The sequence below is a fragment of the Anabrus simplex genome, chromosome 2 (assembly GCF_040414725.1).
Source record: "Anabrus simplex isolate iqAnaSimp1 chromosome 2, ASM4041472v1, whole genome shotgun sequence".
NCBI classification, from domain to species: Eukaryota; Metazoa; Arthropoda; class Insecta; order Orthoptera; family Tettigoniidae; genus Anabrus; species Anabrus simplex.
In genome coordinates this window covers 453,712,372-453,738,065 of record NC_090266.1, presented here as the reverse complement: position 1 = coordinate 453,738,065, position 25,694 = coordinate 453,712,372, and the positions used below count along the sequence as shown (strand labels likewise).

Here is a 25,694-nt window from a genome sequence, read left to right as displayed (position 1 = left end):
CCAGTCAGAGATCCTTAGGATGAAGTGCAATATTGTGAATGACGTTGTTCAGACTAAACAAAAATTACTTACGAGGGAACACATACATTTGTTTTACTCGGATTCGGTTGAAATTTGGTAGGAATAATCGTGGGACGCAGTAGAATGCTAAGGTGAAAACTGCATGTCCCCAGCGCAAGTTTAAACGCCAAAATAGAACAAACAATAGTCGTAAAATTAGAAGTGCCGCGGGAGTATCGCGGTTTGGCGGAGAGGTAGGAGGAGCGGAGCAGCGGACGTGAGCCAACCGGGCTGTGTCGAGCTGCGCCAGCAGCCAGGCAGCGTATCGTTAGCGCGTTCCCCTTAACTTCCCGATTAGATGTGCAAAACGTAAATATGAAAACAGCACATGAAAGAAGTGTACAAAGGACGATGTTTGAACAACGATGCCAATAAGGTTTGAAGAATTCACGCCCGAGTTCTTGTTACTCGTTGTAATTAGTGCAATGGTGATTGTTTACAAAAAAAGTGTACAAGGCAGAGATACTGTGTGCACCATGCACATCTTACAGCGCTGTCGCTTTCACAAGTATTATATTGACTATAGGAAGGCTCTTCTTTGAAACAATAATCGACTGGATTAACAAACTGTGAAGGTTTCTTGTTAACATAGCCACATTTGTACCAACTGTACTACCATATGCTACGAAAACGCGGAGAGGAGAACTGGTTGTGCGTCAAAGATTTCATTTTAAAAATGTTGTTCCTTAAATGTACCTTGATGTCAAACGAGTTTAACAAAATTAAATCGTACAAAATACGTATAAATTGCTTCCAAATGCGGAAGCCCAAAACATCTAACGGCTGGATAAGTCCAGTGGCTCCTTTCGGAATTGTTTGAACATTAATGATTTTCTTACTCCCAATTTCAGCATTTAAAATATTTTCTTCTTTCTGTCCGGTCCAGGAATCGAGAACTAAAACACTGTTCTCTGGTACTAGCTCACAATAAACATCCCGTAACCATTTCTGTACAAGTTCTTTGGTCAGTTTTCCAGACTTTGAAGGCAAAGTGTACACATTTGGTGCGGTAAATATTTTTTTCTATATTAGGACCAAATTTGCCATTTTTTTCTTTCAACACCACTAGCAACTTCGGCAGGAGTTGTCCATCTGCCGAAATTATTGGCTGTATTGTGTAGCTATGAGTTAGTGAATTCATAGATTGTGCTTCCGCTAATACGACTTTTTCTCCTCGTTCATTATGGGTCCTGCCAGAATGGAACTCTTCATGAAAACCAGACTGATCAGTATTAAACACGCACTCTGGGCCGTGACTTTCTATTAATTGCGACACTTCTTCAACAAACAGTGTCGCGTTACAATTAGTATCTTCTTGTTCAAATTGGTACTTTTTAGATACGAATTTGCAAATTTTTCTAGATCCAATTTTGAATTTCTTTTTAAAATTCATTACCCAGGAATGAGACGCTCGAAACGTATCGTAGTTAACTAGACGAGCGTACTCTAAGGCCCATTTTTGAATATTTATATCGTAAACAATTTTGTTTCGTTGTCTACTTTATTTGAACTTTTGATAAGTCTTCTTCGTAACAAATTTATTTTTTTCTCCCATTGTGCCACCGTTTTCCAGTGGTTGCTCCCACCTGTAAAGCTCTTGCCGGAACTTTAATTTACAAAACCTATGTTTCACTGATGCGAAGCTCCTCTGTTTCCCACCTTTGTTTCGCCAATATTCGACGACCTTCTTCTTATAAGTTATTGGGATTAGGCATCGTTCAACCGTTGTTGTGGATGCAGGGTTAGGAGCAACATTTTTGGAGACGAGGTCAAATAACGGTGTTTCAATATTGTTTTCCTCGAAATCAAATTCATCATCTGACATATCCAATATGACATCCAGTTCCACTGTCATATCGGTATCCAAAACCATTTCATCTTCAGAAAATGGGGTGTGTTTTTTGTCACACTCTGCAAAACAATTCTGAAGGCACACTACTACATTCCACGGATTGAATGACTTCTGTAGTGGGGGTTCTTTGTATCTAGGTGTAAAAAATCAATTATTACCATACATGGTTAAAGCAAATATACAGTCGCCATTCATAAAAATGACTATAAGAACGTCAGATTTTACCTGTCATTGTAACAACGTTGTCTCATCGGACGACTAATCAATGTGCACCTCTTGATCTGCTTTGACGTTTCTAATCGGGAAGATACAAGGTATGTGCGAAGTGCGGTGTAGTAAAAAAGAGTGGCCGGGAGGGTGGGGGTGAGTGGTCATTCATTCGACTCGAGCAAGCAGCCCGACTATACGCTGCTCACGTCCGCTGCTTCGCTCCTCCCTCCCTCTCCGCCACACGCAGATACTCCCGCGGCACTTCTAATTTTACGACTATTTATTTGTTCTATTTTGGCGTTTAAACTTGCGCTGGGGACACGCAGTTTTCACCTTAGCATTTTACTGCCTCCCACGAATATTCCTATCAAATTTCAACCGAATCCGAGTGAAACACATGTACGTGTTCACTCGTTAGAAGATTTTGAAGCTTAACTAAAATACTGCCAGACTGCCCTTACACAATAATTATGGGAGACTTCACTACGGACTTAACTGACGCAACTTCTTCCGAATCCACGCGACTCAAAACATTGTTTCAAGCCTATAATATGGAAATCTTACCTCTCTCTACGACTCACCATACATCTCATTCGCACACACTATTAGATCTTATAGTTACTAGCAACTCAGACAGAGTTCTCAATGTTGGTCAAACCTCTGTACCTGGTATATCTGCCCACGACGCAATATACATCTCGTATTACCTCCGGCCACCGAAACCCTCTCAGAAATTTATCACCTATCGACCACTGAAATATATAAATAAAGACAGACTCGTGGAGGACGCAGGCAAAATACCCTGGCATGACATAACGAACTATAACAATCTAGACGACAAAGTTTACTTCTTTAATAGCGAAGTAACGGAACTATTTGACAAGCATGCCGCAAAGTGGCGAGCGAGAATATCGAAAGCACCCTCCCCATGGTTAAATGACGAAATTAGGCAACTAATGAAACAAAGAGACTGCGCTTACAGACAGTACAAAAATGACCCTACCGTAAAAAACTTTGACGAATATACGAAGTAACGAAATAGACAACACAACAAATACGAAATGCTAAACTGCGACACGCTTAGGCCTACAGTTTAATTACGCCTGAAGGTAGAACATCGACGACATTTTGGAAATATATTCTTAAGCTTGGACGTACGAAGAACAAGAACAGAGAAGAAATTACAGTACCTCTCGAGACTCTTAACGAGTACTTTACTGCTAATTGCTCCGCAGTACGCCCTGACGACAAACAGGGACTTATGAATTATTACGGTACACACCCTAGCCCTGACAGAGAGAAATTCTATTTCAGTCACGTGACGCCCTTCCAAGTCAGAAAAGCAGTCCTCAGAATAAGCACGAAAGCAGAAGGAATTGATGACATTGGGACTGACATGGTCCAACTAATTATTGGTTATATATTACCAGCCTTAACTCATATAATCAATTTCTCTCTTCTATGCTCCACATATCCAACTCTCTGGAAGAAGGCTATTGTGCAACCTCTTCCGAAAAGTCAAACGCCTTCGAACGAGGGAGACTATCGTCCAATCTGTATTTTATCAGCTTTATCTAAAATCTAAGAATATGTAGTCCATACACAAATGTCTGAGTACCTTCGAAAGCACAATCTCCTTAATCCTCTCCATTCCGGTTTCCGACAAGGACATAGTACAACTACAGCCTTCCTTAAAGTGACTGAGGATGTTAAACAAACAATAGACAGGGGACGATTCACAGTTCTGGTACTACTAGATTTCATTAAAGCTTTCGACAGCTTAGACATTGACATTTTACTTGTAAAACTGCCGGCTCAACATTTTTCTCAGAGTACGATTGCTTGGATGCATTCTTATTTTCACGGACGTCAACAATGTGTTAAAGGTAATAATGGAATCGTTTCCTCTTGGCGCCACGTGAACAGAGGAGTCCCTCAAGCTCTGTACTTGGTCCTCTTCTTTTTGCACTCTTTGTGAATGACATATCATCGAATTTAAAACACTGCAACTATCATATGTACGCTGGCGATCTTCAACTCTACACAAACTCTACAGCACGAGACCTCCAGGAAAATATCGACTTACTAAACATTGACTTACAGGCTGTTAGTGATTGGTCTGTTGCGCACGGCCTGAAATTGAACCCTACAAAGTCGCAAGTAATTCTCCTTGGCCATCAAAGTCAAATAACGAGTATAACTAAACGACCGTTTCTAAGAGTAATCCTTCAGGATGTTCCAATTCCTTTTGTATCACAAGTGAAGAATCTCGGTGTTATCATGGACGAACGCAATGACCAAGTCATTGGTCTCCACATGTCTTACATATCTGTCAAAAAGTTTACTCAGCTTTACATTATTTATATACATATAAACATATATTTCCAATAAAGCTTAAAAATAAATTAACTGAAGCTCTTGTAATGCCATATTTTGACTATTGCGATGCTGTTTTCAATGACGTGAGGCCGCAATTTTCCCTAAGGCTACAGCGCGCTCAAAATTTATGTGTGAGATATATATGCATTTTAAGGAAATATGACCACGTGTCACCATCTTTTCTAAAATTAGAGTGGTCGCGTCTCCATGTTCGTCGTAACCATCATACTTTGTCTCTCCTCCATCGAGTTCTTACTACATCTTCCCCATCTTACCTTTCTTCGCGTTTCCATTACTTCTCAAATGTTCATACAAGGGCTCAAACATCCAACCTGCTCACCATCGAACTGCCGCATATAACAGCTCATTCTCGGTGTTTGCCGCACGAGAATGAAATCGTTTACCGGACGACGTCAGAGGAATAACAACTAAAATGTAATTTAAAAGAGCGTTAAGAGGTACAGCAGGATGCGACTGACCCGTGCATTTCTGTCCTTTCAGTGATGGTGCTACTACAATATCATTACTAGCTATTATTACTATTACTATTGTTATTGCTGTTGTATGTATGTCTCACTGTGGTGGAATTTTATTACAGTTATATTCTGATTTTTAAATTGTGTCTTCTAGTATTAATTACGGTAGTATTACTTATGACTTTAATGTATACTAATTGGTTTAGTGTAAGTGAAGGCCCAATGGCTTTAACTACGCCAATAAATACATTTATCTATCTATCTATCTATCTATCTATCTATCTATCTATCAATCAATTTAGTCGTTTTCAAAAGGTCAGGTAAGGCCTGAAGCAGATGTACCAGTACGCAGCTTTATGTACACGCCCTGGGAGGGTAAGAATTATCATGCTCTAATCAAAATTCGAGGGATCCATTCTGGTGAACTCTGGCGCCCATACTACAGATATTTCGATTAATTATTTATATTAATTTATTTCATTTACGTTATTTTAGTAAGTTATTCAGTTATTTTGAATTAGAATACAATTTATTTTATTTTATTCATATTTGATTATTTTAATCACATTGCAATGGATATTTATAATTATTATATTTATTTACGAATATTACAAATGGCACGCAAGCGTGGGGCAATGATTATGAGTTATTATTTTATTATTTATTCATATATATTACAGGTATGTCTTTCTATGGTCACTTAACACGAATGAGATCAGAAGGATTGTTTACTCGAATCTTCACCTACTTTCTGAATAAGAAAACTGAAGGGGTCTTCTGGTTCACTGAGGTAGAAAAACAGTTTCAAGAAATAGGGATCTTACGTGATGACTTCTTACAACGTGACCCTTTAAATAATAAATAATGTTATTGGTTTTTACGTCCTATTGCTACTTTTTTACCGTTTTCGGAGTTGCTGAGGTGAAGAAATTTTGTCCTGCAGGAGTTTATTTACCCTTTTGAAGAAGAAACGTGAAGGTCTACAGAGTTTTCTAACAAAACCTAAAATGAAAACAGGCAAGACATAGACCGAAGTACGGGAGGAAATTCACCGAATAATGATGCGGTATTACTGGGCAAGTGTTAAAGCTCAAGACAAAAAGCAGTTGAAATTGGTTAGTCCGTAGCTGGTCGAAACGAAAGAATAATAATAATAAAAATAATAATTATGTCGTGTCCAGGACCCAAGGTTGTGCAGCTCTCTTAAGACCCCCCTCCCCCAACGGAGGTGAGCTTCATGTGCAATGTTAACCACATACCAGCCCTCCTGCAATTCATAAATCCCTGGCAGTACCGGGATCGAACCCGAGCTTCCGAAGACGGCAGCCAGTAGTGTATCCGTTACGCTACAAAGGCCAGCCTAGTTAACGATGACAGGATGGTAACATCAAACCACGCTGACGGGCAATTCATATTTGGAGCAGGACTTTCTAGGAATGCGAGCGGTAATAATAACAGACTGTCACAGGAAGCACTCCATAGCCTCTCTTTTTATGAAGTTCTATTCTACGGAAGAGAGCCTCTTGACAGTTCTCACTGTCGGTTTTCTGGTTTGTTTCTTGTTCAGTTACCCGGTCGGTCTTTCCACGCACAGTAGATCCTTTGTTACATGAAAGATTACTCTTACAACTCACATTTTGTGTAGTGGGCTGTTTGGGACTCATCGCTGACAGGGCCACTCTCCTGAAAAGAAGTGAACTCATAGCCTAAGAATGAATCCGTCCATAGTCGTAATTCGTGCCATTCGATACGAGTAACTGATCTTAATCTTCAGAATGTTTACTGATTCCTAAAAACGAACTATTTTATCTGTAGCTTACAGATTCGTCAAAATATGACTGCAGCATTACGAAATGGGCACTGAGTGTCAGTAGAACCCGGTTAAATGTTATCAAAGGAAGAGCGTACCTGTCGTTGAGAGGTCGGTTCTTTACTATGCCACTTATATTCGTTTTGTGATACACGACAGATGTAAGCTACCAGGACAGATTTGGCATTTTCACATCTTGGTAGTCCAAAAGTCCGCCTCTGTGGTGTAGTGGTTAGTGTGATTAGCTGCCACCCCCGAAGGTCCGGGTTCGATTCCCGGCTCTGCCACGAAATTTGAAAAGTGGTACGAGGGCTGGAACAGGGTCCACTCAGCCTCGGGAGGTCAACTGAGTAGAGGGGGTTCGATTCTCTCCTCATCCATGCTCGAAGAGGTTTTGCGTGGTTTCCCAATTCCCCTCCAGACAAATACCGGGTTGGTACCTAACATAAAGTCACGGCCGCTTCCTTCCCTCTTCCTCATCTATCCTTTCCAATCTTCCCATTCCCCATAAGGCCCTTGTTCAGCATAGCAGGTGAGGCCGCATGGGCGAGGTAGTGGTCCTCCACCCCAGTTGTATCCCCGTCCCAAAGTCTGAAGCTCCAGGACACTGCCCTTGAGGCGGTGGGATCCCTCGCTGAGTCCGAGGGAAAAACCAACCCTGGATGGCAGACAGATAAGAAAAGAAGAAGAAGAATAAAGCTAGTTTAAAAACTTCATCTCAATGAAATCTTCTAACAAAAGTTACTTAAATTAATCGGAGTTTAATTAGGGTATTCATCCACTGGAAACGCATTCCTGCGAACTGCGAACACGGGCAAATCTGTGTGAACTCCCTTCGTCCGAAATCATGCTTATGCTATGTGTTCTTTGACTTCATTATTCGATCGAATTAATGACTCCTTTTACAATGTGCTTAACCGGTTTTGGCGACAGTGGGATAGGAAAGGGCTAGAAGTGAGAATGAAACTACCGCGGCCTTAATTCACGTACAGCTTCAGCATTCGTCTGGTATGAAATTGAGACCGGGTTATTTAGTTTATATATGAGGAGATGGCTTGATTTTTTGAATTTGTTTTAATAATAAAAATAATGTTATTGGCTTTACGTCCCGCTAACTTCTTTTACTTTTTTTGAAGACACCGAGGTGCCGGAATTTAGTCCCGCAGAGTTCTCTCACATGCTGTTAAAGCTGCCGACATGAGGCTGGCGTACTTGAGCAGTTTCAAATACCACCGAACTGAGCCAGAATCGAACCTGCCAAGTTAGGGTCCGAAGGCCAGCGTCTCAAAAGTCTGAGCCATTCAGCCGGGCTGAATTTGTTTTACGTCGCACTAACATAGATAGGTCTTATGGCGACGCTGGGATACGAAAAGCTTAGAAGTGGGAAAGGAAGGTACAGTTCCAGCATTTGCCTTATGTGAAAATGGGAGACCACGGAGAACCAACGTCAGGGCTGCCGACAATGTGGTTCGAACCCACTATCTCCCGAACGGAAGCACATAGCTGCGCGCCCCTTACCGCACGGCTAACTCGCCCTGTGAGTAAATGGCACAGGGATGGTGTCATCAGACGCGGAAAATAGAAGTAACTTACGTTACAGGTGCAGCTTATGACGTAAAATAAGAGGCAAGTTTGAAATTAAATTGTAAACAACGTGACATGTAAAAATGAAGTAACCAGACTGAGAAATAGAAGTAGGACTACTGCTATAGTTTTAGGTGCAAATGACACATAGAACTTGTTTTGTAAATGATATTTGGACGTATGAATCAAGTGTGGTGATACATCTACATACACTGACTGACAGAGCAAATGCAACACCAAGGAGGAGTGGTTCGAAAGGGATGAAAGTTGGGGAAAAACAGAGTCGGCACGGAAGAATAATTGATGTTTATTTCAAACCGATATGCAGGTTACACAATGCGCACGGCATCGACTCAGTAGGATGTAGGACCACCGCGAGCGGCGATGCACGCAGAAACACGTCGAGGTACAGAGTCAATAAGAGTGCGGATGGTGTCCTGAGGGATGGTTCTCCATTCTCTGTCAACCATTTGCCACAGTTGGTCGTCCGTACGAGGCTGGGGCAGAGTTTGCAAACGGCGTCCAATGAGATCCCACACGTGTTCGATTGGTGAGAGATCCGGAGAGTACGCTGGCCACGGAAGCATCTGTACACCTCGTAGAGCCTGTTGGGAGATGCGAGCAGTGTGTGGGCGGGCATTATCCTGCTGAAACAGAGCATTGGGCAGCCCCTGAAGGTACGGGAGTGCCACCGGCCGCAGCACATGCTGCACGTAGCGGTGGGCATTTAACGTGCCTTGAATACGCACTAGAGGTGACGTGGAATCATACGCAATAGCGCCCCAAACCATGATGCCGCGTTGTCTAGCGGTAGGGCGCTCCACAGTTACTGCCGGATTTGTCCTTTCTCCACGCCGACGCCACACTCGGCTGCGGTGACTATCACTGACAGAACAGAAGCGTGACTCATCGGAGAACACGACGTTCCGCCATTCCCTCATCCAAGTCGCTCTAGCCCGGCACCATGCCAGGCGTGCACGTCTATGCTGTGGAGTCAATGGTAGTCTTCTGAGCGGACGCCGGGAGTGCAGGCCTCCTTCAACCAATCGACGGGAAATTGTTCTGGTCGATATTGGAACAGCCAGGGTGTCTTGCACATGCTGAAGAATGGCGGTTGACGTGGCGTGCGGGGCTGCCACCGCTTGGCGGCGGATGCGCCGATCCTCGCGTGCTGACGTCACTCGGGCTGCGCCTGGACCCCTCGCACGTGCCACATGTCCCTGCGCCAACCATCTTCGCCACAGGCGCTGCACCGTGGACACATCCCTATGGGTATCGGCTGCGATTTGACGAAGCGACCAACCTGCCCTTCTCAGCCCGATCACCATACCCCTCGTAAAGTCGTCTGTCTGCTGGAAATGCCTCCGTTGACGGCGGCCTGGCATTCTTAGCTATACACGTGTCCTGTGGCACACGCCAACACGTTCTACAATGACTGTCGGCTGAGAAATCACGGTACGAAGTGGGCCATTCGCCAACGCCGTGTCCCATTTATCGTTCGCTACGTGCGCAGCACAGCGGCGCATTTCACATCATGAGCATATCTCAGTGACGTCAGTCTACCCTGCAATTGGCATAAAGTTCTGACCACTCCTTCTTGGTGTTGCATTTGCTCTGTCAGTCAGTGTATATACAATAATAGTTTTGTCTGTACATTGCTCATAACTAAAGTTATATAGAATTAAATTTCCGATCATTTATGTCTTATACATTTTTACAATACCGTCTACAACACAGATATTCATGAATTTGTATTTTTGTTGCTAAGTGCATATCAACGCCGAGCTACGGGGAAACGGGTTAACATAATTTAATGAAAATCGGTATATAGAGTCGGGGAATAAGAAACTACAGTCTAAGCTATAAACCAGTTTATTCACCCTGGATGAAATTGTAGTTTGAAGGGAAGGCGCCTAAAATTTATTTTTAAATACCTTGTTATTGGTCCTATCGAAAAGTACTGTACTGCATAACAAGAGTTGTAGAGAATTCAATTTCCAATCATTTATGTTTTATTCAGTTTTACCGTACCGACTATGATAAGAGTGGCATTTCAGATTCGGAAGAAAACTAAATGCGAAAGCCTACAATATCGAAGGCATTGATCAACAATAACATTGACCATTGTTTGTTGTGATGTTCTTTGTCTCTATGGTGCCACTCAACTCCGATAGATGGGGTTACTGCTGCCTACCGAGTATAACAGCCTGACTGAATATTGGCGGGAAATAGCTGGGGGGTTTGAAAATTTTCTTCTTTAGCATGGCACTTCTCTGGTTCATACATTTCCTGCTACTGATGGTACGTAACATACTAGTTCATCATAGTATTCCAGCTATTTAATCCCTACTCTACGTGCGGTTTTGAATGAGCAGTGTCCACACTTAAGGCAGAGGCCCACTTAGTAGCAGTATTATTATTATTATTATTATTATTATTATTATTATTATTATTATTATTATTATGACCTTGTCTAGAATTACAATTTAGGCCTATTCCAAATTATAGCACCACAGTTCACTCAATAACTCGAAATTCAACCCTAAAAATAGCCGTTTTTTAAAGAAAAGCTCCTTCTTCTTCACTTTTATTAAATTCTACATTCATTTTATTCCAAATTAGCAGTGAAGAGGCGGGTTTCTCCTCTGGCTTGGAGGAAAAATTTGCCTCCAAGTCAGATAGATTTTTCCGCCGCCAGTGTAGTGAATTGAGATTTTTCGACTCATCAGGTACTCCTAGGAAACAGTTTAGTAAAAGAATATAGTTTTTGCCCTGGGACTCTCAACTATTCGACCACCCCGCCACCGAAAAAGGACAAAGAGTGTTCACGGATCACGGTTGTCTGCAGCTTGGTCATTCCAGCTCTGGAACTTGGAACTGCTGGATCGGCAGTGCAGTACTGTTCGTTAAAAGTGAGAAAATGAGTGGTTTTTCATTTGATCGAGTATTTCATAAGAAACACTGCTTTTAATCGCGCCGTTCCTACTGGTGTCATTGTAATGACCTATGTTCATTTTAGTTGGGAAAACCACTAAGGAAGTCTTTCTGAGGATGAAAAAGGGAGGTGGAGAGTGAATGTCTGCCATTATAATGAAAACTTCCCAACCTGATTGTGGCTGATGGTAGGCAAGCAAGCCTTCATTACAATGAAAATTCCCTAACCCAGTCTCCATATGAGAATAGACGTTTGGTGACTTCCCCGTCGCGTTTCTATGGTAACGTTAAGAGCTATGAAATATAATACAATCATGCTCACAACGTGTACACTACCTAACCTAGAATTATGCATACAATGCAGAATTCCGTAGCGAAGCACGGGTACATCGGCTAGTAGTGAATAAATTATATGGAATTAAATTTACCAGGTTCATTCATTTCCCACATCACCTTACTCCGTAACTTCGTCTGCACATTTCATACATGATAATCAGACTCTAGTTAGTCCCATAAATACATTCTATCTTACATGAAAGTATTGCCTTTTCAACATCCATGATCAAACAGCTCTTCGTCGGAAAATTCAAACCAATATTGGTATTTTCCTGTTTTCATGTATTCGTTCCTTCACTGGTGAGCAATGTCCGTTCTAATGGAAGCATTCCAGCTTTAGCCCAGCGATTTGGATTTTTCGTTCGTTTACGTGCCTGTTCGTACGAACTCCTCATCGCAAGTTTTCACAGGTTTTCGGTACCAGCAGCGAGCGAGTTGGCCGTGCGGTTAGAGTCACATAGCTGTGAGCTTGAATTTGGGAAATGGTGGGTTCGAATCCCACCTTCGGCATCCCTGAATACTGTTTTTCGTGGTTTCCCATTTTCACACCAGACGAATGCTGGGGCTTTAGCTTAATGTAGGTCAGGGTCGCTACCCCCCAATTCTAGCCCTCTTTCATCCTTACGTCGCCGAAAACCTTCGATGTGCTAGCGTGACGTTACACCACTAGCAAAGAAAGATCCGCTTCCAATCGGCCCCAGCCTGTTAACTAATTCAGCACCGTGGAGAATACTAATTCGGCCCCATTAACCAACAATATTCTCCTTCACAATCTATACAGGCAACGGAGTGTCAGAATATGTATGTCAATGCCAATATGGTTAAAAACGTGGTTGGTTAATTTTCTGAATGTTTGGTAATATTGTTATTTTTAAATGCCAGTTCAAAATTTAAAAGTTTGTTAAATTTTAGTCCAAATGTCACTTCAGAATGTCCTGAATTCACATTTTTAAGTGATGAGAATACATTTTCACGACACATTTCAACCGTCATATGGTACTACAATTCTGGCATTTTTTGCATTACAAATTTTCCGTTTCTTTGGTTTTCCTCCTGATTACATTTTTACTTCCCGGTTTCATAGACTATCACACTGAACACTTTCAAAATGTCAATATCCTTCAAGATGGGATTTTGAACACCCAAGTTACCGTTCATTCTGTGGCAAATCAATACCGCCAACTCGGGCCCTAAGGCATGCTTTCACACGACGAGGCATGATCAGCACCAAAGAATCCACCTTGTTTTGGGACAGATTATCCCATTCATGGGTAGCAGCTGCAGTCAGTTGCTGAATGTTGTCAGGTGGATTATATCTCAATTCAAGTTCAACAGAGTCCATGTTTGCAGAAAATGCCGGTGTCTTCAACCACAGTGGCAGCGAACAGTTTAACTACAAGTAGAAGGAAGCTCTTTCTTTATATCCTGGATAGGAATTAGAGACGTACGTCGACCGAACACGACCCCACCCAAAAATGTGGGGGAACTGCCTTGCCCCTGATGGCTCTCAAGGATGAGGGGCTCGTTCCATCTCCCGGCAGATTTCCTCCAGACTCTAAAACTCCAGTTATATAGGTCCAAGCTTATTGTGACCCCATCAGGAAAAAACATATGCTTCCACTGTCTCTGATCTCATGAGCTATGAATTGTTCCCGATCTCACACGAGCTGTCTTATGGTGTGGTCTAAGAGGATTTTTTTAGTGCAGGCCTCCTTGATATCAGTCCTCCGTCGCGCAGCCGGGTACAATGGCAGGAGGATACTCGGAATGAGATAAAGGCTAAGGTAGGAATGAACTCGACAGATGAAGCTGTACGCATAAACCGGCTTCTGTGGTGGGGTCGTGTGAAGTGAATGGAAGAGGATAGGTTGCCTAGAAGTATAATGGACTCGGTCATTAATAATGTTAATATTTTTACGTCCCACTTACTACTATTTAAGGTTTTCGGAGACGCCGAGTTGCCGGAATTTTGTCCCGCAGGAGTTATTTTACGTCCCAGTAAATCTACCGATACGGGGTTGACGTGTTTGAGCACCTTCAAATACCACTGGACTGAGCCAGGATCGAACATGCCAAGTTGGGGTCAACTATCTGAATAATCTCAACCATCTATTATTATTATTATTATTATTATTATTATTATTATTATTATTATTATTATTATTATTATTATTATTATTATTATTATTATTATTATTATTATTATTACAAGTTACTTTACGTCGCACCGACACAGAGAGGTCTTACGGCGATGAAGGGACATGAAAGGGCTAGGAGGGGAAAGGAAGCGGCCGTGGCCTTCGCAACGATATACTAGCCACAAGCTTCTTGGAGATGTGTGCCAATCCAGGTGATGAGCCCGATGTTACACTGAGGCGAAGCGTTTGTAATTTCACCACTGAAAAAACATTAAAGAACTTGAATAACATTCTTAATATCCGATTAAGCATGCTAAAAATATGAGAAATGTGAATGCTATGATCGTGTCGACTTAATTTAATCACACACTGTTACGTGGATTTTCTATTTTTGGATTAACCACTAGTTTGCAAGTTTGCTTTCTGTAAAATGTGCAAAATTTCATTGAATCAAAGCATGTTCTATCAGACAATAAGTAATGGACAGACATAAAGTAAACAGATCAGCATTTCCTGTAGAGAAATAAAAAGACAACAGGAATACATTTACAAGTGTTTTGACGTCGCACCGTACCAGTTTGGTCTCTTGGCGACAATGGGGTAGAGAAAGTCTAGTAATCGGAAGGAAGCGGCCGTGGCGTTAATTAAAGTACAGTCCCAGCATTTGCCTGCTGTCCCAGTCGCCTCATGGAGTGGCAGTTTAGGGAGGTAATGTGTGTGTGTGTGTGTGTGTGTGTGTGTGTGTGTGTGTGTGTGTGTGTGTGTGTGTGTGTGTGTGTGTGTGTGTGTGTGTGTGTGTGTACGTGTGCGAGAGAGAGAGCGAGCGAGAGTGACACAGGAACTGGCCGTCCACCTCGCCAGCAAACTTTGACACACCAAAACAGGTACTGAATATATGACTGGGCATCTAATTTTGATATGGCTAAATAAAACATTCCTACTGAAGTCGTCGTACCAAATCTCAATCAGACTGGAGATTAGCAGATGGAGGCCTATTATAACCTCTTCAGCATTAAAATTGCTAGTCACCGAACACTCATTCTCTTTCCTCGACAGTGACATGGTAAATTCACTTACCTGTAAATAGGTGAAGTAGCTCCTTCCTTGTACCAAATGACTAAAGTCACTTTGTCCTCAGGCTTGGACGGGGTAACGTCGCAAGCCATTTTGGCCATCCCGCCAGCCACAGCCTCAGTTTCGGTCACCTGGACTGTAACATATTAAAACAAAAATTACATTGGTTGGTTGCACAAATGAAACTGGTCATTGAATATACAAATTACATATCTATCAACATTAAAATTATACATAGATTAAGAGGAGTCATGACTGAAATTTTTCACCAAAAGTAGAATTTTTAATTATAACCTAAAAAATCCCCCACCCCTTCTCTCACGCTGTCAGACAGAATTACCTTCAAAGATCTTTCGGACTACCATTTCAACAATACCGCTGGAGTAATTAACAGTCCAGGGCAGTTTCAAAGCAAGGATTCTTCTTAAAACTTTCAATTGCTTTTATCTACCTTTAAACTTTATCTGCTGTTTGCCATGCATAAAATGCTTCCAGCGACAGAGTTCTTATCGGATTCATCTGAAATTTTCAGACAATTGTTGAATATGTACAGGAATTCAAAGTAGTTCTGAATTTTATCATCAGTTGAATATCGCCCTCGGACTTTTATTTATTCACGAAGCACAAGGTACAGCTACACAGAGCAAATTTCCCTTGTACTGTCAACAGACTAATTCACAAATGTAAACTCTCATAATAAAATATAGCAAACATAAAAGATAACAAGATCAGGTACACAGCCTACTAATAAGAACTGTCCATATCGAAAACCATGATAATGCCCATGTTCATAACCAAGTCGTCGTGGGTCAAGATGGCTATACAACCACTTCACTTCAACTTATTCTTAAGAGACTATTTACACTCCTCTCGAATATACTGTTATTTGATGCTCTATTTACCTCTTGTCTCCTATTGATAGTGTTAAAGAGAGTTGGGAGGCGGATTAGTAAAGATCGCTGAAGTATTGAGTGCTGAGTGTGGGGTAGAGAAAGTCCTGTAATCGGAAGGAAGCGGTCGTGACGTTAATTAAAGTACAGCCCCAGCATTTGCCTGGTGCCCCATTCGCCTCATGGATTCTGGGGGGAGCGGGAAGGAAGGAACACGGAGAGAGAAGAGTGAGACAAGATGTTCCGAGCGGTAATGCCCATTTACGATCCCGTGGAGGAATCTCAGGTCAGCTACCTGTCACCTGATTTGCAGCGGTGACACATTTATTGCCCTTAATACTTGCTGCATAGACAGATTTCTGAGCTAGGGGTTTCTGTTCCTAACAATTGCAACAAAAAAGGACACTGCTCTGTCTAACAGGTTAATGTTGGAGGGAGAGGCTGTTGTCCAAATCAGAGAGCAATAGTTCAGGACAGGTTGAATGATCGTGAGGAAGAAATGGCGAAGAGCAGTGGGATCAGAAATTTCTGTGAAGCGGTAGATTATGTCCACTAGTAGTAATTTCATAGCTTCGGTTGTATATGTTTCTACGCGGTTCTTGAATTGTAATTTTCCATCGAATATTACACATAAGTCGCGCTGTTGTGTAACTACGGCGATGGGCTTGTTGAGTATGTAATATGATGTCGGTAGACGAGATTTACGCAGTGTTATGGTCATGTGGCTGCATTTTTCTTGATTGGGGATAAGTTTCCAAGTACGGCACCAATTCGAGAGGACGTTAAGTGAGGACTGTAGAAGAGCTGCATCTACTGCATTCCTGATCTCCCAAAACATCTTGCAGTCGTCAGCAAAGTGTAGGGTATTTGCACTTCCGTTGAGTTTGGACGGCAGATCGTCCATAAACAAGGAAAACAGCAAGGGCCAAGAGTACTGCCTTGTGGGACACCGGAGGTGACTGGTAACCATGAGGATGATGTTCCTGATATTACAACTCTCTGCCAACAATTATGTAGGAAATCAGCAAGAAGGGTCAGAAGACTGCCTTGTATATTAAATCGTTCGGAGAGTGTATGGAGTACCAGAGTGTGGTGTATAGAATCGAAAGCTTTCGAAATATCTACGTAGCAGATACCCAGCTGTGATTTAGTGGCAATGGCATGTTATGCAAAATTATGCAGAGTGGCCAGGTTTGTTAGACAACAGCCACCTGGTTGAAAACCATGCTGATTGGTTGAGATATAGGACGAGATGAATTCAAGGAGACGCTGGTGTATAATTGTTTATTTAAAGATAAAGGATAATGTGGGGAGAATAGAAATTGGTCAGTAAGATGAAACATAAAATTTGTTGCCTGATTTGAGTAGTGGGACAATATTTGCATGTTTCCGGGTCGTAGGAAAGTACCCCGCGGCGAAACATCTGTTAATTAATTTGGAGGGTGGGACGCAAAGGCTCCTGAAATAGCACGACAGTAGATTCTTGCCTATTGAATGAACAATGAAAATTGAAATATATATATATATATATCCAATAAATGTCCGACTCGTTGGCTGAACGGTCAGCGCACTGGCCTTCGGTTCAGAGGGTCCTGGGTTCGATTCCAGGCCGGGTCGGCGATTTTAACCTTAATTGGTTAATTCCAATGGCCCGGGGGCTGGGTGTATGTATTGTCTTCAACATCATTTCGTCCTCATCATGACGCGCAGGTCGCCTACGGGAGTCAAATATATAAGACCTGCACCTGGCGAGCCGAACCCGTTCTGGGATATCCCGGCACTAAAAGCCATGCGACATTTCATTTATCTCCAATAAATGAAATAGCCTATGACTTTTAGTGCCGGGGGTGTCCGAGGACACGTTAGGCTCGCCAGGTGCAGGTCTTTTAATTTGACTCCCGTAGGTGACCTGCGAGTCTTGATGAGGATGAAATAATGATAAGACGGCACATATACCCGGTCCCCGTGCCAGCGAAGTTAACCAATGATGGTTTAAATTCCTCATTCTCCCAAGAATCGTAATCGGGACCGCTGTGACCAAAGGCCAGATCGGTAACAGTTTAGCCATGGAACAGGAGATATCTCCAATAGTTATATCTGACTACAAAACTCGGAGTTGTTCTGAAATATCTGAATATTTTTGACAAGTCCGCCATATTATAGCCCCTGCAACCTACAAAAAAAATGTCAATAACTTTGGAACCAGTGAACTAATCAACTCGAAGCTATGCGTGGGGCTATATCTTATTAATATGTGCTTGTGTTTTAAATTTGGTTTTGCAAAGTGATAAATTTTAGAAGTTCAAAATTTCAGTCATGACTCTCTTAAGATAAAGTAGCTTACGTACACACTAATAATTACGCTATAAATAGTGAATAAAACGTGTAGAAAATTGCGTGGGCATTCGGATAGAAAGATAAAAGAATAATTGGTCCTGCGGAGAAGAGTAAATGTAATCAAACCGAAGGTGTGAATGCGAATAACGGAGTAAGGGCTCATAATGAAGTGGTGATCGCTCTTATGTCAAATAAAACAACAGAGATGAGGGTAACGATGTTCACGGTCATCATATTAACGTTATTTCACTTCAGAATACAAGGCGAAATAAGTTTACGAAATATAATACGTATCAACGCCCAACCTGTTAGTGTGGTCATAACAATATGGGGCTATTTATATGAGTAATTATAATATTTAATTCAATTAAGTAGTGTTCCATTTGCTAACCTCAGTGGCACGGGTACTTAATCGTCGTCCTTTTGTTCTCAAAATAGTAAGTTCCATTCAAGTTAAGATAGGTGTATTTTAAGGGTCCTTAAATGTGACGAAAGAGCCTCATTAGATTCATGGACGTTAAAAACCCTGTAGGACAAATTTCCGAGATTCCATCGTATTTTAACTCTTTCAGATCTTACTTTTCTACAGGGATTAAGAAAAAATTCTTATACAATTTTACCTCATGAAAGGACATAAGACGAACTTTGCACCAAAATTGCCTGTTTCCAAGGGTACAGCATAAAAGTGAAACACCTTTTCTTTATCTTGCGTGATATTCATGATCCATGATGATTGACAGCTACATCATTCAGTACAACTTTTACATATTCAGACATTTATGAATATACCGTACAATGGTAAATTATTTCCAATACCTGTGTCAGTTCTATTACATTAAACAGCAGTGATGGAATCGAAAATACAGCACAGATGTGGAATAACAGGGGTACGTTCAGTTATGCTTGCGTATCATCATTTATTTTTCCTTCTACTTTCACTAAGTCTTGGTATGTACAATTATGTTACTAAATTCAGAAGCCAGGAATGCCAGAAATAAACACGAACCATTTAGAATGTTACCGTATAAACAAAACCAAGGCATACGAAGAAGGTACAAAAAAGCAGAGTACATTATATTTGCCGGTGGGTATGAATTAGTTAAATACGATAGCAATTACAAGGATTTTAAGCAAATGTAACGGTTCAAATCCCGTTACAAGATGATATATGTATTATTATTATTATTATTATTATTATTATTATTATTATTATTATTATTATTATTATTATTATTATTATGTCTGTATTATTATTACTATTATTGTAACTATTATTATTGTTCCATTCAATTCTGTAATGATTATCGCTTGCGTGATTGGAGTGAATTTGTTAAGTATATATGTGTGTGTGTAGATTAACATTAAGGGCGTGTACAGTGAGAGTTGCTCTATATCAGATGTGGATGTATAGTGTGAAATAACTTTTGACATTGCAACTTTGTGCAATACCGCTAGCGTAACTGCCGAATCATCGGTCTGTCATTGTGTGCATTTAGCGATGAGCTCATTTTTTGGGAAGTTCCTAGAGTGCCCCAGGCAATTTTACCATAGTATGTAACATTTAGAGCCGGGTGGGAGTAATATTATAGTTATTTCTGGAGATTGCGTAGGTGTGTCAGCTAAGGCTATATATACTTGGACCAGCGTCTTATAGCTTCAGTCAAATGGATGGAGAGGCCTCAGTCTGTCAGTTAGTTGGAGTCATTGGGAGAGTGAGGCCACAGTTGTTAGGTCAGTCATATGGACGGAGAGACTTGCCATGAAGTCATATAGAAGGAGAGACTTGCCATGAAGACATATGGATCGGGACACTTGCCAAGGAGTGTTGTACTAAGATCATAGTAGTCAGTCATCTGGATGGAGAAGCAGCAGTCACACGGATACTTAGTCGCCAGTCACTATACGGATTAAATGCTCGGAGTGTGAATCTAATTTCAAGCCATGATATATCTCGTAAGTGAAACAAAAAGGATACATCACCCAAATTAGGATTGATACACCTACAGCAGATACCAACTAAGAGGAATACGTCGTAATTACACTCATAGTGTTGTAGGTACAGTCAAGTGAACTGGTGAGGAATAAATTTATTGTACAATTTTTAAATGTACGGTCAAGAGGATTTAAAAATTCAATGACTAGTTTCTTTCAGTTGTAATGTCATACTTTTATATTCTCATCTGTTCTATTGCAGCCAGTCTTACTATTTCTATCGAAATAATTTAAAGAATATATTTTGTTCTATCAAATTAATTTATCCTTTTTTTTCAATGGTAGAATTACATAACCTCAAATTTAATGGGGGAAAAATTAAATGAAATGGCGTATGGCTTTTAGTGCCGGGAGTGTCCGAGGACATGTTCGGCTCGCCAGCTGCAGGTCTTTTTGACTTGACACCCGTAGGCGACCTGCGCGTCGTGATGAGGATGAAATGGTGATGAAGACGACACATATACCCAGTCCCCGTGCCAGTGAAATTAACCACTGATGGTTAAAATTCCCGACCTTGCCGGGAATCGAACCCGGGACCCCTGTGACCAAAGGTCAGCACGCTAACCATTTAGCCATGGAGCCGGACATTTAATGGGGAAACAAAACGACAATCACCTTTTCCCAGAACCTATACTGTATGTTGTCAAAAGTAAGATTATTACCCCACACCCTAGAGATATTCAAGAGAATCATTCTACTATTGCTGCAATGAGTTGTAGCTGGCGCCCATCAAATCTATATCTATAAAATAACATGTCCTGACTGACTGACTGACTCACTGACTGACTGATTCACCATCGCCGAGCCAAAACTACTGGACATAATGAAACGAAATTTTGAAGATACATTTATAGTACAATGTAGGTGCTCGCTAAGGGAGGATTTTTGTATATTCCGTCGCTAACGGGGTGAAAAGGGGGTGAAAGGATTGCGTGTTTGGGGGCTCGAAGCCCAAATCCATTAATAAATTGAAATTGTACATTCTTAATTGGTTGATATGCTACTGAGTACCTGTTATACTTGTTATTTCTTGATCTTGAAAAGAAAATATAACCTTTGTTAAATTTTAAATTAACTTTAATTTCGTAAGTTGAGACCTATTCATCCCAGCACCTTCTTTCACCTCTGCCGGTCCACAAATCATCGTAACAATAATAATAATAATAATAATAATAATAATAATAATAATAATAATAATAATAATAATAATGTTATTGTTTCCACGTTCCATTAACTCTTTTGACAGTCTTCGAAGACGTCGAAGTGCGGGAATTACGTCCCGCAGGAGTTCTCTTACGTACCAGTAAATCTACCTACACGAGGCTGACGCATTTGAGGACCTTTAAATACCATCGGATTGATCCAGAATCAAACCTGCCACTTTTGATTCAAAAGGCCAGTGCCCGTAGGAAAGAGAAAAAGTAATCATAAAGGTGGGAGTGAAAGCAAAGAACTCGAATGCCCTAATAAATTAGAGCCTGACGAAAATGAAATGTGATTTAATTAATTATGTGGACCTCTTACGAGCTGCACTTCTGTGAGAATGGAGTCCTACCTAGGACAAACTCTTATGTTGAAGGCGACACCAGCATCCAGTCCCCCATCCAGAGGTATCCGATAATGGATTTTAAAATCCCCCAAACCAAGACGCGAATCGAACCCGGGACTCTTTGACAAAGCGTGATAACGAGTTAGATACGAACCGGTATTATAGGTCAATGTGATGACTTACGATGACCCATGCCCCTAAAACTTTTAAACTACTACTACGGTAACGCCGTCTCTCAGGCCAGGAGATTTGTTACAGTGAAGGAGATGCTCGGGGAAGGAATGGGAGTTGGCGGCCGTGGTACAGTACTAGGAACTGTCCCGGCATTCGCCTTAGTGCAGGAGAATGAAAAACCACGGAGAACCATTCTCAGGACAGCCAACGGTGGAGACCAGCCGCGAGGTTCAGCCTTTTCCCGCCTCCCGAATACAGAGGCGTAAAACCACGGAAGAGCCGTGCTCAGGTGGCCGGTGAGATTGCAGAGCTGTTGGACCACGGAGCAACCGTGGCCACTTGCGGGCCAAGACCTACACTCCACCCACCGACGATCTTTAAAAAAAGTTTATTGTCGTTTGTTGAGGAGTGGTTTGTCCCTTCTGCTGCCACGCTTCTAGAGATCATTCCTGTTGTAGTTAGAAAAACTGACCCCTTCAACGGCGCGTTCACGACAGCTGGTTATTGTATAAAGTAATGCAATTTGTTCATTAATGGTAACATTGAAATTATAACATCTACTCGATACAGTATTAAATTCGTACGAACAACACGTACTGGTACAATATGTAGTGACGTTTCATTCATTTAACTTGTACATGTACAGCCATAAAGCAAGATTAAATTATATTGAAGTGCAGTGCTCTTTAGGGATTTGTGTAACTCATTATTCGTTTGCCAAATTGAAACTATTTTTATTATACGTGGATGAATGAAACATGATAAGGATATTTCTCCCCAACAGGTGGACATTACCTCTAATGAGTCAATAGGCCGAACACACGTTCAGACAACAGGGGCATTAGAACGGACTCCCGTGGTAAAACTTTCGGATTCTTGTTCTTAGGAAAGAAAGTGTTTAAGGAAAACTATCCTCAATAACAATTTTTCGAAAATTGTAGTTAATTCGAAAATATTTCGGATGTATTTCACATGTAGACTAACGAACGAAATATCGGATCAAACAAAGTGCTCTATCCTAATCTGGACTTTAGCTGCCAAGTCAGTGCCCGGCCTAGGGCCAATGATAAACTATCCCGAGCTGGAATTTACTTCTGGTAGGGCGTCCAGTTCATTTCCTCACCTCCTCTAGCCAACAACATTTGGCTATCCATCCAGAGCTAACCACGCCGAATGCTGGGATTTCACGGGATCCATTGTTTCAGTATCGCTATGCTGTTGGCTAGACTAATGAATAGGAATTCGAATGAAAAAGAGAACAAAGTAGTAACTGCAGGAACGAACAGATAGTTGAGAAGCCTGGAAAGACTTGTAGATCAAACTCTCTGGCACTTGATGAATGATACAATAATTTTTATACTTTCAGATTCCATGCCTTGATAATAATAATAATAATAATAATAATAATAATAATAATAATAATAATAATAATAATAATAATAATAATAATAATAATAATGAGCTCGATAGCTGCAGTCGCTTAAGTGCGGCCAGTATCCAGTATTCGGGAGATAGTAGGTTCAAACCCCACTGTCGGCAACACTGAAGATGGTTTTCCGTGTTTTCCCATTTTCAGACCAGGCAAATGCTGGGGCTGTACCTTAATTAAGGCCACGGCCGCTTCCTTCCCACTCCTACACCTTCCCTGTCCTATCGTCGCCATAAGATCTATCTGTGTCGGTGCGACGTAAAGCAACTACCATAAATAATAATAATAATAATAATAATAATAATAATAATAATAATAATAATAATAATAATTGTTCCGAGGTATCTGTGGAACAGCAGAGGTGAAAGAAGGTGCTGGGTGGAATAGGTCTCAACTTACGAAATTAAAGTTAATTTAAAACTTTAACAAAGGTTATATTTTCTTTTCAAGATAAATAAATAACAGAATAAAGCAGGTACCAAGTAGCAGATCAACAAATTAAGAAAGTACAATTTTAGTTCATTACAAAATTTGGGCTTCGAGCCCGACACTCACGAACCTTGAGCTATAAGCCCAACTTTATCCATATACCAAGTTCAAACGAAGGGGCAGAAAACCCCAATCATGCCAAGGGGCACTGGCTCCTGATTAACATATTAAGCCTCCTTGAGGCACACAGAAACCAAATTTAAGAAAGAGCAAACCCGCTCTCAAGGTTCAAGTCCATCAAAGGCCACAATAAACTATACTTCAAACTGCCCTCAAGGCATACCAAGAACAGGGGTAATAAATACTCAACCTACTGGGCCTATTCAGTAAAGAAGCAGGTTAATTACATGGCCCAAAAGACCAACTTGACTGGAGGCGTAACTTGCACTCCTAACACACTTTTAAAACCTACTTGGCACTAGGCCGCATACACAAGGGCTAATCCCATACTAAAGAGGTGACTTGTATAAGAAGACTTTATTACATTAAGAAAGGAAGAAACGGTTGTGAAAACAAAGTTACCTCAAAACAATAGGAGTGGGAGCTCGAGAGGGTTTAGCACTCTCTATCCCAATTTATAGTTAAAGAGACGAAGTTTTACCAAGTGTCTATTACATTTTAAAGATAGGTTACATGAGAAAAGTTTCGAACCTGCCCCGAGGGTTAAACTGCTGAGCTAGCGAGAAATGAAGTTATTAAATGGTCATTACCTTATGGATGAACTGCTGCCCGAAGAAAGAGGCGCTTCCCGCCCCCTGCTACATAATCACACTAGGAGAGATGTTACTGAAGTGGCCAGGAGACCAGAAAATCCGCAGTTTATATACCGTCGCGGAAAATTCGAGACGTTTCATGAATGATAAGACACACCCACAGCAGTTTATTGGTTACAGAACATAGTTACAGAGCAGGTTGGGGAAGAAAGCCCCGATTGGCCGAAAATAAATTTAAGAAATTCGGGATTGGCTAATGTCAAAACTGGCTGAAAGAAAGGATTAGCATTTCCAACTCTCAAACCATAGAACAAAATTTAGCAAAAACAAAACTTATGAATGTTAAATTTCTTCAGGACAGTTCATTCCTTAACACCAGAGTGCGTTATTATAGTTTTTGTAGAGACATCTGTTAGAGAACGTCCAAATTTCTTGATCCGAAGGAAACAAACACAAGTCGAAATAGACACCGTTCAGATACTTCAAAATTACCAAATTTACTGTGGTGACATCTTTCGAGAAACAATTGAATTAATATAGTTTGTTAAAGTTCAGGCGTTCTCCTGTAGTGGAGTTTCGACTGGCGCAATATTTGAATTTGCGTCGTGGAGGTGTACCGCCCGGTACAACAACAACAACAACAACAACAACAACAATAATAATAATAATAATAATAATAATAATAATAATAATAATAGTAATAATAATAAAACAGCGAATATAGACGACGGCACAATCGTGAATTCTACACCCAGGTGGAAAAATGAACTGGCGTGATACTAAAAAGGAGGATTATATTTTATGGCCACGCAGCAGGAATGAGTCCAATGCGAATGACAAGCAAGAACTTTATGGGAAAGAAAACCAAAGGAGCCTGGTTCACGGAAAAATGAAATGGCGTATGGCTTTTAGTGCCGGGAGTGTCCAAGGACAAGTTTGGATCGCCAGATGCAGGCCTTTTAATTGACTCCCGTAGGCGACCTGCGCGTCGTGATGAGGATGAAATGGTGATGAAGTCGACACATATACCCAGCCCCCGTGCCAGCGAAATTAACCAATTAAGGTTAAAATTCCCGACCCTGCCGAGAATCGAACCCGGGAACCCTGTGACCAAAGGCCAGTACGCAAACCATTTAGCCATGGAGCCGGCCTGGTTCACGAAGGAGGGAAAAGACTCACAACAAGTGGGAACTACGTGTGATGATAATCGGGAGCGTATCCCCCTTACGATGAAACTCAAATGCCACTGCAGTTTCCAAGAAATAATA

At 41.2% G+C, this 25,694-nt stretch overlaps 1 protein-coding gene across 1 annotated transcript in view; it reads right to left on the bottom strand.

Moving 5' to 3' along the window:
* The window catches only part of LOC136863574 (uncharacterized), a 503,819-nt gene that overhangs the window by 413,676 nt on the left and 64,449 nt on the right, over positions 1-25,694 (bottom strand). Inside the window, exon 4 of the mRNA XM_067139955.2 lies at positions 14,857-14,989. Within this exon, the coding sequence (XP_066996056.2) occupies positions 14,857-14,989 (133 nt within the window). The remainder of the gene's footprint in view (positions 1-14,856; positions 14,990-25,694) is intronic.